At 38.0% G+C, this 15,618-nt stretch overlaps 1 protein-coding gene across 2 annotated transcripts in view; it reads left to right on the plus strand.

Annotated features, from left to right (window-relative positions):
* CDYL2 (chromodomain Y like 2) overlaps window positions 1-13,935 on the plus strand; it is a 40,177-nt gene extending 26,242 nt beyond the window's left edge. For both annotated transcript variants that reach the window (XM_039353469.1, XM_039353470.1), the window contains 5 exons: window positions 5,136-5,353; window positions 6,864-7,036; window positions 9,929-10,139; window positions 10,773-10,916; window positions 13,054-13,935. In XM_039353469.1, coding sequence (XP_039209403.1) covers window positions 5,136-5,353; window positions 6,864-7,036; window positions 9,929-10,139; window positions 10,773-10,916; window positions 13,054-13,212 — 905 coding nt within the window. In that variant the 3' untranslated portion in view covers window positions 13,213-13,935. The remainder of the gene's footprint in view (window positions 1-5,135; window positions 5,354-6,863; window positions 7,037-9,928; window positions 10,140-10,772; window positions 10,917-13,053) is intronic.
* The last annotated feature ends 1,683 nt before the right edge of the window (window positions 13,936-15,618 follow it).

The following is a 15,618-nucleotide window of genomic DNA, read 5'->3' on the forward strand; positions in this document are numbered from 1 at the left end:
TTAAAGCAATCAAACTGACCATGGAGGGGGGAAAGTCTTATTGAACCAATTGGAAGATTTACAAAAGAATGCGAAGATTTTTGACTTTGCGAAAAGTTTCTGGAGACTAAATACATTTAAAAATAGAATAAGTGTAAAACTGTGTAGACAGGAAACTTTCCTTCAATTGACTGTTAAAGAAGTTTTCAGTATCTGTTTAAGGATTTTTTAAAAAAACAATCTTTTTCAGAATTAACAATAAAATGGTGATTAGAGTGCTAATTTTAGAAAGTTATAAATGGGCTCAGGGTCCAGATGGATTTAATAAAGTTTGAAAATTTATTACAAACCTTCCCATTGGAAACTATTCATGATTTTGCATTTGGAGGAAAAACAACATAATAAGGAGAGACTTGGAAGTCTGAACAGTAGAGGGCACCAGAAAGAAATAAAACAATGGATGTATTGAGAGATACTGTGTTTATTAGCAATGGACCCAGAAGTTAACTTTAAAGATTTCTGTCATTATTGATAGATTTTATCATATGGATGTAACAAGATTGACAAGACTGAAGTTGGTGCAAATGTGGACTTAAAAATGAGAAGCTACAAGAAGGATATGGAAAAAGATGAAATATTGAATGTACGAAGGAAATTGACTGGGGTTCTAATAACTAAAAACTAAATAATAGATCAGAAGAACGACTTGGACAACCTTTACTAAAAATCAGAGGAGTATTTTGGATAACCCTTTTTTATTGTGTTTACAAAAGAAATTTGTTAATGTTGTCAGTAATTTTGTGAGAAGAGACAAATGAAAATGAAAAGAAACCAATTCTATTTGGACATTATTTGAAGGGACTAACAATTAAGATTGTTGAGAGCAAGTCTGTATTAGTTTTATATGTACATGTAATCTTCAATAAAACTACTTCCAATAAAACTATTTGTTCAAAGAAAGGGGGAAAAAGATGTTGTGCTGATTAGAAGATGCTTTCCGTTGCCTTGGATTTCCTTCCTTGCACCAAAGAGAGAACATTGTCCTATTCTCTCTGCGCATAACTTTGATCCACCTTCCGTCATCACCATCTGTTGTTTTAGTGAACTTTGAGGAGACTGCAGTTTAAGCTGCTGTTAGCTTAGGTGTATTCGGTGTTTATTTAATGCACAGCAGGCCATGCCCACCACCGTGTGTCGGTAAGCTCTCTGTTTTTCACTTTGCACAATTAAAAGATCACCTGCAGGTGAACCATTGCTTGAATGCCTGTCAATGGGGATTGCTGGCTGAGCTGAGGCTGGCTGGGAGGCTGCTTTCCGCCTCTTTATTCGCTTTTCAACCACTGGGCTAGTTGCACAGCTTTCAGCAAATGGGGAAACAACCAATTATAACGATAAGCTGATTGATGAAAAGGCTTAGGTTGTGTTGCATTTCCCTCAAGGATTAACCCCTCTGCCCTCTTCTGTTGCCAGCAGCTGTTGCTTCCTCTTCAAAAACAAGTCGATACCCATCACAAGAAGACTACAAGTCTATTTTTCTTCCAGTGCCCGGTTCGTTTGTCATGGCTTTTTCCCTAAGCAACAGCAGATTTTAGACAGTTTAAATGAGTTTTGGTTTCACTTATAACTTACTGAGCCAGTTAATTTTTTTTATCGAGGGTTGTTGGTCACCTGCTTAAGGAAAACCTTCTTCCAAAAACTGTGTGTCGTCAGTCATTAAAGTCAGTTAATATCTGTGCATTGCTAGTATTTAAGATTTGAGAGTAGCTCTTCTAATGGAAGAAGGATGACTTTAGCAGAATGCTTAGTAGCAAATATTCTTCTACAAGAGAGGAGGGGCAGCTTCTCACAGTGATGTCTGTAGGGAGGGTCAGAATTGACAAGGTGGCAGACGGGGTGTGTTGAGACGAAAGACCTGCCCGTTTTGTACATGTGCAACCAGCTCCTCAACAAGACGTAGTAGACCAGAAGAAACTGGAGGACATCAGGTTTTTTGCTCCTTCCATTTGTTCCCTCCTGTGTTTTTGCTGTTCTGCTTGTTGCTCAGAACTGGCCAGGACAGAGATAAAACCTTATCTTGTGCCAGCAAATTGATATACGGGAGCCAAAATAAAATTTTGCAACTTGGGATGTCGTTCTTTAGCGTTGAAGCCACTAGAAATGGTCCAAAGTACTGCATTAGGTTGCCCATGCTCCATTCCCTTCAATGCCACTTATTTCTATGGAAACATCACATGATCCACCTTTGGAGAGAGGGATTGAGAAGGTCTCTTTGGTTTGTTATTTCTCTAAAGTATTGTTTTTCTGCTTGGGTAAACTGTGGAGTTTCCCCAAGCTGTCCAATTTCTTTCCATTGTTACTTAGTCCATTGTTTTATGCAGGCTTTTGTTATCCTTCAAACGGAATCCATTGTTAGAGAGTATATAATGATTATCTGAAGAGTGTATTTTGAGTCTGGAAAGGAATATTCCCAGAGTGAGTTGTTTTAACGGGTTTACCAAAGTGAGTTCATGAAGGTTCGTGTTCCTAAGGGAGGTGGTTCTCAAAAACATCTCACAAAATTTCAACAAATTGCTGATTTTCCAGCAACCATCAGAGAATTTTGACTTTGGGGTATTTTCAACCACTTTTACTTTCTTTATCCTTTATAAAGAAAGCAAAATTTTCTTCAGTGGGGATGTCTTGTACCTCACACCAATGTGCCACAAAGGAAAAAAATGTCCTTTCTTTCATTTTTTCCATGCAGAGCTTTAGGTTTTCCTGATATTTTTGAAAGAGTATAATGTACCTGATGTCTTACCCACCATTGGCTCTCATTATGCATACATAGAAATTTTCAAAAAGAGATCATTTAACTTTATATCATGGGAAGGCTTTCAAATCCTGTTGACTTGAATTCATTAAAGCAATATAACTGGACCAAAGATGTCCGGAGTGTACTTGAACATAAGACTTCTTGAGTTTCCAGAGGAAATACCCAGTGTAAATCCAACAATTACAAATAAATAAAATTCAGAACAAACATTCTGAATGTGAGCATGAAATTGCTGTCTAATTTGAAAAAGGTTATTTTGAAGTTGTTGAAAATATTCCGGTGCTGTTTTGTTGTGCCAGATACATTGCGTCTTGCAAGTTCAGGACAGCTATTGTAGACTTAATATGAGGTTTTTTGAACTTGAAATAGGAAATTTCAAGCTTGAAATTATCCCACATTCAAAGCTCATGCACGCCATTGATGACTCAAGGTTTTCTGCATGAGTGAGTAAAACTGTCAACTATTTTAATATCAGTTTCTTATATTATTTTTAAAGAGAAATATACAAATATTTATGACATCGAGAAAACTCTCAATTTTTGCCTTAATTTGATTTTGATTTTTTTTTTTTTTTTGTCAACTGAGTTTAACCTTGTCTCTGTGCCTAAAGGTTGAATCATTTGGTCTGGATAGGTGACTCTTCATTGACATATTTAACTTTGTCTGTTTGACCAGCAGAGTCTGCAAAGTTTCCTTTCCAAGTCTTCCCAGAAGTACTAGGAAATGAAAGGAACAGGAGTTGAGGTCTTATTCACATATTCTGTTTGCTAATAACTTTCCTCTTGTTCTACTTTATTACATGGTAACTATATTTCCATAGATACTAAGTTTAAAACTAACCAAGTTGGACATTTTCTGTGATTACAACTGCTGCTTCTTTAACTAATCTAATTAAACATGTTGGACAAACACAACTAGTGGTTTGTGTGGGAGATAACTCATAGTACCCAGTTATAATTTGGAGATTACATGAATGACATTATATGCATCAATAAATCACATGTTAGTGTTCTTCGGTTTAACACGTGGAAGGGAGAGGATAATAAAAATTTCATTACTAATTTCAGATGGACTGGTACAAACTAATTGAAGGGACTCCTCTGTATGATTAATAATCACCATCTGTAATCACTCACAAACTTACTCGAGTAGGACTCCATTAAATATATTGCATATTTCACTCAGGAGAAGAATTAATTAAAGTCTGCTTGGTGAGACGGAAATAAGGAATTCTATAATAATAATAATGATGATGATGATGATGATGATGTAGATAAAAGTTCCTCTGATACTGGATGTTTAAAATAACTTCAGAATAATTTAATGAGCATGATAATGGTGAGTAATGGTCCACTGTATTAAGTTAGATGCACGGTTAAAACGGATCCATTGAAATCAAGTTTGTTGTGATTAATTCCATTTGTTTCACTCAGTGGGTTTATTCTGAGTATGGATCCAGTCCTTTCCTTGCTGGAGTGTAATACTGATAGAGATATCAACGTGCCTTGGGATTGTGCAATCACAAATCTTTCAACAGCCTCAAAAACACTGTAGTCAGACCCCAGCTATGTTAAGCAAAAAACTTCTATTACCTTTGGTTATTCCCAGAGAGACTAATTTACTCTGAATTTGCTTAGCAGTCCATCAAGTCTTTAAGCAAAGATTACGCCAGTTCAAATCAGGATCCCTATGGTATAACTTTTGAGTCTAACTGAAATTACAGTAGACGATCCATCTTCATTTGTTCCAGCTCAATATATAAAGTCAAATCTTCTTCAGTTGAATTTGAGGTTTCATCAAACATCAAGATGCACCCATGTAATTTTCTTGGAATGTTGTTGATGTCCAGCTCAGGAAAAAAAAATTTATCAACTTCCCAGTCTATCTCCAGTGTCCCTCATCTAAATAAATCACTATCAAATGCCCTAATTTATTAGGCATCTCTATTTACTGGGCCTGTAAATCCCTCACTGCAAGGCAGAATGAGGAAGGAGAGGAGGAAGAGGAGGAGGAGGAGATTAATCAGCCACCAAGTTCTTTGACAGCCTGGTTTACTTTCACCGCTAACTCTTCCAAACATAATTGCTTTCTCCAGTGAGTTTCTTTGCATGACATAGACAAAATAAGTGAGACGCAGTTTTCTGATGTTGCCTTCCAGTGACATGTCTGCTGTTATACACTCCAGTACTTGCTTGTTAGTCACTTTTAGTTAGTACAGGTACTTAGCACATAAATTCTTTCAGTGATGTGGGATGACCAGAAGAGACACCAGGCAATTTTATCTCTACTTTGGAACGACTGAGAGAATGACTTGTGTCCCTACTTCCTCTTTGCTTTTTGAAAGGTTCCTCTCTTGCAAATGGAGGCCTGAATCTTCATACCACTGTGAAACGGAAACTGGAGAGTGAAAAGGGTTACGTCTTCGATAAGAGACTCAGGTACAGCGTGCGTCAGAATGAAAGCAACTGTCGGTTTAGAGACATTGTTGTACGCAAAGAAGATGGATTCACACACATCCTCCTGTCCAGTCAGACCTCAGATAACAATGCACTGACTCCAGAGGTACGCAGGTGAACATCCAATCAAAGAGAACAGTGGGAAGTGATCAATAGCCATAAAAGCATCCCTCTGTTTATAATTTACCCCCTAATGAAATAACTCCCTTGAATTCCATTTCTAATTTTAATTTTGAAGACTAGAATGGGGGCTGCAGGTTTGAAGTACATTCATCACTTTGCCGATGTCTACTTATATTATTGTACCTTTCCTGTCACATTCATATGTAGAGTTGTATTCAGCTCCAGGTATCAAATTATTGAGGCTTCCTATATCTTGGTTTTGGTTTTTTTGAGCTTTCATTCTTGGTCAAGGGTACAATCAATCTGAAGGACATAAATATTTGAGAGAATAGCTGGAAGACAAAGAAAAAGTTACCTCTTAGATAATTACAAATTGGACTTACCGTAGTTGAAAGCATGGGTGTCTGTGGAGTTATTATGCAATTAATCATTCTTCTTGAAGAGTACTTGAGGGATGTCACAGAGAAGAAAGGTCCAACATATTCTCCAAAGCCTGTGAGGGCAGGACAAGAAGTAATGAGTAGAAGCTTGTTAAAGAGAGATCCAATCTAGGACTAAAGAGAATTTTCCTGACAGTGCAAATAGTTAATAATCATTACTTAATAACACTAATTAATAACAAATAGTCAATGGAATAACTTGTCTCCCAGAATTGTGGATGCTCCATTGCTGGATGACTGGGTTATTTGACTGGGTTAGAATAAGGCTCCTGACTTGAGCAGGGGGTTAGAGTAGAAGACCTCTGAGGTTCTTCCCAGGCTTATCACTTATGTACTATTACAAATTACATAATTTGCACGATGATGTGTTAAGTATGACATCCCTGAGACTTCCGCAGGATGTTTCTGCTGGAAATACCAATCAATATAAAGAATATTGAGGTACGGCTGCCATTCATCTTCTATAAAATAAAATATGCAATTCCTTCATATGCTTCTTTTGACTGTATTTGCAGGCGTGAAGGATACCGTGCATGAAATGACACGATGGTCATGTTGATGGCAAGCTTCCTGTATTACTTTTCTGATTATCAAAATAGCCCTACGCGAGCAGAATTTGAAGTGTTTTAGAGGCATTTTTGTAAATGGGTATTCCCACCAGCAAAGCAGCTGGTGTCTATAGAGACAAAAAGATTTCCAAAACACCCTCATCGGCCTTACACCTTCGCAATTGAAGTTCTTCATTTGGGCTAAGGCCCATTGCTACTAAAAACCACTTCCCAACCTTTACACAGTCCTAGTTAGCAAAGATCAAAGCTTCCTTGTATCCTGCGTTTTGCCTCCTCTTCATCTGGGTCATTATAAGTGGTTGCCTTTGATGTGAGGAAACATCTCAAAAGCGGATAAGAAATATAGATTTGAAAAATGTTTGAGAAAGGCCGGTAGGAAGCAAAGACGATGTTAATCCTGAGTCAGATTTGAAACCATGAAGAAGCCAGGGATAAATCTCCATGATTCGTGTCAAAGAAATGGACTGTGATTGTTTCCCTACAGATTATGAAGGAGGTTCGAAGAGCCCTGTGCAACGCGTCTGCTGATGACAGCAAGCTCCTGCTGCTCAGTGCCGTAGGCAGTGTATTTTGTAGCGGCTTGGACTATTCCTACCTAATTGGAAGGTTATCCAGTGACCGACGGAAAGAAAGCACCCGGATCGCTGAGGCTATAAGGTGAATTGGGGGTTTTGGAATCCTCCGGTCAGAAAAATCCAGCATATGACCAAGGATGTGGTTTTATTTCATTTTAACATTTGAATTGGGTTGGTTAGGTCAAATGAAAGGGGTATTGATATTTAGATTATTTAGATTTTCTTGATATTTGCTTAGCATGCTTAGCTGGGTTGATGCAAACTTCTTAATATTCCTCACCCTGTCTGTAATTCCTTAGCTGCCACATTGGGGACTGGTCCCCAGCTGAATATAGAAGGGCACTGTATAGTAAGAAATTTTAAGAGATGTTATCTTTATCCAATTATCAGTAAATCTTTGTGATCTAAATTATTATTTCGCCCATGGCAATATGGGCTAAGATGGTGCTATCATCTTCATAAAAATAGACTTTCAATAGCAAAGCAAGCAGACAAAGAATAACTTATCCTTTACATTTGGTAGGTTCCTTAATATTGTATAATTTCTTAAAGGTTGCTCATTGCAATTTGTGCCAGTCCAAATATGTCTACATAGTCACCCTAGAAGACTTGTTCCTTCCTTAGTCCATTCTGCAATTAGCACCTTATTGATTAAATCAAGATTGTCTGAATTCTCTTAGTTCTGGTTTAGTTATTCTTATGTTTTCCCTAATCTGTTGTCTTCCAAACACGGTTTGATATATTTAGAAGGCAGTAAGTCAAGGAAAACTAAGAATTACTGAAATTCTACGCCAACATAGCTTTGGGCTCCAAGACTTCTAATTCAATATATCTGGAGAACACCAGTTTGCAGAAATCCAAAGCAATCTTTCTCTTAACTCGCTTTTTGAATTTTGTTAGCATTTTTTTCATGGTTTGATTCCATTGTGTTTCTGCTCTGTTTGCCGGACTTCTTAAGGCAACGTTTGAAGATTTTTCTTCTTAGGGAAATGATTTCATTTACATGCAAATAGACTCTGAAAGTTAAAATATCGCCTTCTTATACATCTCATATTACGTTCGGTGCCAATCTACATAATATGAAGGACAGGTTTTCAGATGCAAACTATGGATTGTCCTATACAATTTGGACTCATGCCACACTTCTGCCAATTGTAGCCATGTAATCATGGTTCATTGATGTCAGTTATGTTTATACCAAATAACAATATATTTTCATTTAGGAAGGCATGATATAGCGCTGCAGCACAAGCTGTATGTATTCAGAAGTTTCTAGGTTTGGACTATAAGCAGTGGTGGGATTCAAATATGTGAACTACCAGTTCTCTGTGTGGATGCCGCTTCTGGAAGTCCATTCTGGGCCTGGGCAAACTCACTCAGTGCTGTAAAATGTGTGGATCCAAAAGTTCCTAATAGCTGAAAAGCAGTTAACAAGTGATTTCCAAACATGATTAGGAAAGGAAGCACACAAACCTAGTGTCCTTTCGAAGGCACCGATCATGGTTTCCACAAAATGGCTATACCCTCATCACCCAGAGCTCTAAATTCACTGGAGACCAACGCCTTTCAGTCTCCTCCAGAGGAGCAATTGTGTGGAGTGCTCGTGGGCAATCTCAAGTCATCTCCTTGTCTGGAGAGGGATTACAAAAAAAGTGTTGATGTCAGAACCCATTTATTAAACAAGGGGACTCTTTTCTATTTCTACTTCTTCCATTACTCTGCATTCTGCCGTACTCCTGAAGGGGAGGGGGGAAGACGCTCTCTGCTTCTCTCTATCGCTACAATGTATCCCTTCCATTGTTCTGCATATTCACTCTTTGAACTATCTCTCCCTTGATGTTACCTTGGGGTGAGAAAGAAATGTGCCTCCGGCCATCTGGCTTATCTCCCGTCTCGGGAAGGCGCGAAGACCTAACAACCTCGCTGTGAGCCTGGGAAAGACCAATGTTATCAACTACTTTCCCACAACAGACTTGTGGGACATGGCCCATTCGAACTGACCGGATGAACTATTGGGGTGGGGTTTGCTTCTTTTAAATCTATTGATCTGAGTGAGAAACCCTCAGATCCTACTTATTATGCCTACTATCAGCTTCCCCTAATAAAAGTTCCTTTTGGAGGAAACTGCTTCCACGAGTACTGCTTTCTTAGGATGAGGTTTTGAAGTGGGCCCTGACAGTTCTACTCTCTGGCTCTTCATTTTGTCACAGTCCTCATCTTTGCTTTTAGATTAATATTTTGGTATAGGAAGAAACATATAAGAGTAGGAGAGATGAGATAAGAAAGAATCATCTTAAAACTCAAAATATCAAGCAATTAATATTTGGGGAGAGATAAGATTTACAGATGAACCATCTTGTTGATGGTGGTGGTGGTGGTGGTGATGATGATGATGATGATACTATCCATTCAGTCACATCTTACTGTTAGCTATTTTGTGGGCCAGGTCTCACCACATCTTCTGATCTTGCACTACTTCTTTGAGTTTTTCTATGCTCTGGCTGGTGTCAACTTTGATGATGTTCAGCCACTGTGTTCTTTGATGCCCTGGTTTCCTTTTACTGCTAACTTTTACAAACGTAATTGTTTTCTCCAGTGAATTCCCTTGCATGACATGGCCAAAGTAAGCGAGACAACCCTTTCTGTAGTGCATGAATATCAGTTCTTCATATTGCAAAGCCATCCAGAAGAACATGGCACTTTGAAAGACATCAACCACAGCTACAAAACCTCTAGTTCATGTTAAGACAGTGATCCAAGGCAAGATGGGGTACTCTGGTTTGGATGGCACAGCTATGTTCAGAAGTGTTATGTTTCTGCTTACTATAGAAAAAAGTGGGATGAGAACCTTTGATTGGCTTTTGGAGAAAGATGTGAAGAGTTTGACTGCCTGGAGTCCTGCCTGGTGCAGTGACAAAAGTTCTCATGAAACAAAATAGTTCATTGTGACTTTCATCCATCTCTTCCATTTTAGGGATTTTGTGAAAGCCTTTATTCAGTTTAAGAAGCCCATTGTGGTTGCCATCAATGGTCCTGCTCTAGGCTTGGGAGCTTCAATTTTACCACTCTGTGACATTGTTTGGGCAAGTGAAAAGGCCTGGTTCCAAACTCCCTACGCAACCATTCGGCTCACTCCGGCGGGCTGTTCATCGTACACATTTCCACAGATATTGGGTGTTGCACTGGTAAGATTTCCTTCTTTCAGATTTCTGTGGTCCCCTTTCAGTTAAACAACTTGAAAGGCACTGTCCTACATTGTGGTTTTCTACTCCACACCTATTGGATGAATATTGGACCAAAGAAATGAACTTCTCTTCTCTTTGTAGCAGACCTTTTCCCAGGCATTTGGTTTCCTTCCCCTCTGGATTTCTGATTTGTATGTGCAAAGCAAATATTCATGGCTGAAAGTTGTTTGCTCCTGAAGAGCAGCTGAATCAGTTGCTGGCAAATATAATTATTGAAGTATCTTGAGCCTGTTTCGTGGTCAAGAGGCAATTTTCTATCTAAAACTCCCATTTCTAAGTAGCTCTCCAGTTCAAATCAGGCTTAAAAATCTAATGGAAAAGTAAGATCTTTGGTTAACCCATCTACAGTCCCCACTAGACCACGGACAAAAGAGATTCAGAGTGTTTCATTTGATTCATTTTTACCAGTGTCAGGCCTTATTTTTCTATTTATTCTATAGCTGCATCTACGTCTAAATAGGCCCCTACCTGTTTTGTGCTAATCTGTATTCGCTGTCACCTTGCGTTTTGTATTTGCTCTTTGTGGAGGAGAAGAATCAACTTGTCCTGTTCAAATATATTTTCTCCTTACAGGCCAATGAGATGCTGTTTTGTGGAAGAAAGCTGACGGCGCAAGAGGCCTGCAGCAGAGGGCTTGTCTCCCAAGTCTTTTGGCCCACCACATTTGGACAGGAAGTGATGTTGAGGGTAAAAGAAATGGCGTCCTGCAGTGCCGTGGTAAGAAGAATATGAGATTTTATGGAGAACTTTGGAGAATTTGTTTGTTTGTTCGCCACCCATCTTACCTCAGGGTAATTTCTTGATGCCACCTGTTTCCCACCTCAGCTCTTTCAGAAACTCATTCAGAAGGGTCTTGAGGCAAAGCACTCCTTCTCTTGGCTTTTACTTGCTTTTTTTTATTAAGTGTATAGGTGGCTTAACTCCATCCCAACTAGTGTAAAGTGTAAAACGTGAGGTAATTAAAAATGGAATTTGGAGACCTTCCAAAGCAAATCAGATCACCAACACCACAAGAAGAAACATCGCATAAGAAACCTCCGGCCTCTCTAGTCAAAAAGCTTAGGGATGAAATTGTAGGTCTCTTTTATATAGTTGATATCCTGGAAAGATTAGGGAAACGTTCCTCCACCTTGGCCACTTTAAGATATGTGGACTTCAGCTCCCAAAACTGATGGCTGATGGTTGGCTGGGGAATTCTGGAAGCTGACGTCCGCACATCTTAAAGTTGTCAAGGCTGAGAAACACTGGATTAGGAGACAAAATATACTAGGAATTGCCAGTGGTTACCGAGTCTTTTTTATGAAAGAAGAGTAGATGATCCTAGGCCTCTTGATGGCTTTTTTGATAGCTTCTGGAATGCTTCCAACCATAATTGCTGAAAATCTGTGGCATAGTTAGCTTCATGAATAAACAAGTTTGAGATAAAAAATGCAGGCAGCTATAATGTTAGCTCTCCAATAGCTTTTATGTAGGTTGCCTGCTTAATAAGGAAATGAATGGACACTTCTAGAAGTTCTCATATAGAAGCCAGAGGGAGAAGCACACCAGAAAGTCATGATCCTGTCCAGGATATGACAGATTCTTTTCACATTGGTTACTGCTGTGATCTCCCCAGCTCTAAAAACTGTCAAAGATGGTCTTCTTCAAAAAGGTTACCAAGGCATGACGTTAAACTCCTGCATTGGTGTCGAACCTTAAATTATTTTTCACACATTATGCAAGTCCTGAGTTTTCAGGGTAGAGGTATGTATGTAAGCTGATAGAAAGGCATTTTTCATACCTTTGTATGAAAGATTGTAACTAGATTCCCTCTGTAAAGACAGAATAGCTTCCTTTTTCGCTTGAAACAGCAGCAGCAAAGCACCAGGGATTTTTAATTAAATGTATTATAGATTATATCTCCTTCCAAAATGTTTGCGGGGGGTTGGGGGAGACACAAAAGAAACACATATTACCAAAGTATTGTATGCATGTCTTGGGTGAGCCAATAATGCTCTTGATCTGATGAGAACCCTGGACAGGTCCTATGTTCAGGTCTTATGTTCTCCTCCACCTTCATTTCAGCTTAGGTTTTTTTTATAACATTCAGCATTCAATTTTCTAGGACAAGAAAGTCATAAAAGAATAGAGGAAAAATTGCCAGTGAAGCTAAGAATGCTTCTTACTTACCAAAATCTTTTTTTTTAAGTTAATTACATCCTTTTGTTGTCCTATGATAATAACCCAAAGCAGTTTTCAATTGTTAAATTAAGAACCAGCAGAACTAAAAAAAAAAAAAAATAATGCAAACAAGGCATCTGTTTGAATAGTAAAAACAATAAGAACATAAAACCATTACAAGGCAGGAAGGATGAAACTTCCAACAAAAATAAAATTACATTTCTGTACGTGATTTATGGAAGAATAGCAAAAGTGAGCACTGTATGAACTCAAGATTACCTACCTTTCAGTTCAGCCTTATAAACTACTTTATTACTGTATAATATAAAGCTGTTCAGAGTCACCTGGTTAAGTTGGGTGACTATAGAAATTAAATGAAGGAATGAATGAATCAATCAATCAATCAATCATTTTCAAAGGAAAGGAGTGTAAATGGGAGAGTCAAAAATATCAAGATGGAGATCAAAGAATGTCTCCAATGAAGCCAAGATCCCAATAGGTCTCTTCACTCTAAATTCTTTTTTTTCTCTAGAAAACATTCATTCATTCATTCATTCATTCACTGAATTTATTTGCTGCCCATCTCGTAGTAAATGACTCTGGATGGCTTGGATGACAGGGCCATCCTCCTAAAAGGATTAATATATCAATTCATAATTAATAAGTTAATGGGATTGTAATTGCTTTCCCTTAGGTTTTAGAAGAATCGAAATGCCTGGTTCGGGGTTTTCTAAAATCTGGCCTTGAAGATGTGAATGAGAAAGAATGTCAGATGTTAAAGCAGCTCTGGAGCTCTTCCAAAGGACTAGATTCGTTGTTCAGCTATCTCCAAGACAAGATCTATGAAGTTTGACATTGTTGGAGGGGAAAAAAAGGGAGAAGAATGTTCTGGGATCAAAGAGATTTCAGATGTCTCCGGGTTTGAGAAAAATCACACGAAAGCCAAAACGAAAAACCAGCAAACCCTCCCAGAGGCTTTTGTGAATGCATATCTAACATCTCTGAGGTTGCATCAGTTTCCTTGCTGAATTCAACAACTCTTCTTAGCAAGGTTGATTTTCTTTGTGGAAGGAAAGGCAGATGTATTGACCCAGCCTTTGGCAAGAATTGCATTTGAACACTCAACGTGGCTGGAGAGAAACATACATTCCATGTGCCAGAAACACTATCGGTAACCCTTTAAGGCACACCACAAATTTTACTTCTTTGGTCTTCTTCTTCTAATTATTATTAATTAACTTATTCCCGTTATTGTAAGCAGCTTGTCACGGCATCAGTCCAAATGACTCAGTTTAGAATTCAACGGTTCTAAATCATAATTGTCTGCCCGGCCTACTTTAAGAAGATGTCCATATTTTTGATTTGTTCAACCATTAACAATAGAAGATACAGTATGTGGGGTATATAATTTGTAATGGCTGATGGATAAAAGAAAACAATTTTGCAAAAAAAGAAAAACTTTCAAAATATCCTATCTGGATTGGATTGCTTTCCCCCTTTTGGTTGAATTTATTTAATTAATTTATTTGCGTTTGTGTATCTCTGTGGGCATGGGCATGGGCATGGATATGGATGGATGGATATATATTTATATATATATATATATATATATATATATATATATATATATATATATATATATATATCCATCTATCCATCCATATCTATATCTATGCGCTTCTCATAGTACTTAACCTAGACCGGATAGGTTTTGCACATGTGAATGATCTCCCTGATTGTCTTTAAAAAGATTGTGCTACATCAACAAAGACAAAAGGCAGTGAATCACATAATGCCATGGACTACTGAGGCATTTAAAAGAAAAGGGAAGAAATCCATCTGCGATTCATATTCAGAAATTGTCTTCCAAGATGGACAATATATTTGAATCATCCTTAAAGAAGAACGGTGGCGTGCCGAAACTGTGAGTGTGACACAATGAAGGGTTCCTGCTAGCCTAGAGGCTACTCCCACCTCTAAGAAGTAGAATAAAACTCTTAGAGATGCCATTGAAATGCTGCTATTAGAGCTTCTGGAATTCCTTTTATCGTCCAGCAATTGATAGCTCTTGCTTTCCATTAGAAAAATGCAGAAAGGCAGAGCTTTCCTTTGCCTCATTCTGTACTCCTTTGCCCCAATACTTTCTAGAAGTACTGGAGAGATTTTCTGTAATTGCATCAATTTAACACCTTACACCGTCGGTGAAAACCCTAGAGAAGTAATGGAAGGGCTGTGTTCTTTTTAAGTTGGCATGGCCCAATCAAGGTGCATTAAAAGGAGAACATAGACACATATGGAGCTGCTTGATGAGAAGGTTACAAAAATTGCAGAGAAAAAAAAAGGGGGGGGGGACAGAGAGTTAAATATCTCTAGGCTTAAGTCTGTTTCATGAATTCTGACTTCCGTGAGTTTTCTAACCTTTTGGTTTTCGTTTTTGTTTTTTTTCATTTTCTTCTGGTTTTTTTTTCTCTGCAATTTTTTTCCTTTTAAGTTCAATTTCTTATTAGGTGGTAGAGCTTCTAAATGGGATGTTGAATTTAAGAGAAGAGAAGCTAATATCTGCAGCTCAGGGTAGAACTGTGGAATCCTTAGTATTCTCTGAGTTTGATTATTTTCTTGCGACTAGGTAACCTCATCAGCACTGTTGATGTGATATTGAATTCGTGGAGATGGGAGAGGATTTCTTTCGTTGATTTTTTTAAAAAATGCATTTATTTAGCATTTTAATTTGGCAGGAAATCTCTGAGAATTTCTCACAAATCAGCGCCAAGTTTGGCTTCAAGCATCAAACCATGTTCTTACCAGAATGCATTGAACATATAAACCGGGATTTTCAGGAAAGGAGAAATGGAGAGTTCTTCTCTTATTCTCTACTATGGATGGCAAAGAATCTCAATAAATTCATAAATCCTTTGTTTCTGGAGTCCAACCATTCTGGACTCAGGGCTAAAATCCCTGAAGTATATAATATCAAGCAAAGGAAAATCATGGGAATGAAATATATAGCAACACATTCATTTATTGAAATAATCCTTATCGAAATGTGGTCCAGACCTTCTTCCAGAAACGCGTTGTTATGAATTAGCAGGAAAATATTCCCATGCTGGAACTTGCTTTGAATGGATAGAATTCTTGGAATCCTAAACTTCTGGATTTCCAAGCAGACCTCATTTTAAAACGTCATTTTTTTTTCACAGCTTTTTCAACATATTCTTATTTTTACATTTTCCTGGCCAATGAGTAGCTGAAAGAGGCCAAA

Source organism: Crotalus tigris, unplaced genomic scaffold, assembly GCF_016545835.1.
Source record: "Crotalus tigris isolate CLP2741 ecotype Arizona unplaced genomic scaffold, ASM1654583v1 scf7180000018525.42219311030:4301911, whole genome shotgun sequence".
In the NCBI taxonomy this organism is placed as follows: domain Eukaryota; kingdom Metazoa; phylum Chordata; class Lepidosauria; order Squamata; family Viperidae; genus Crotalus; species Crotalus tigris.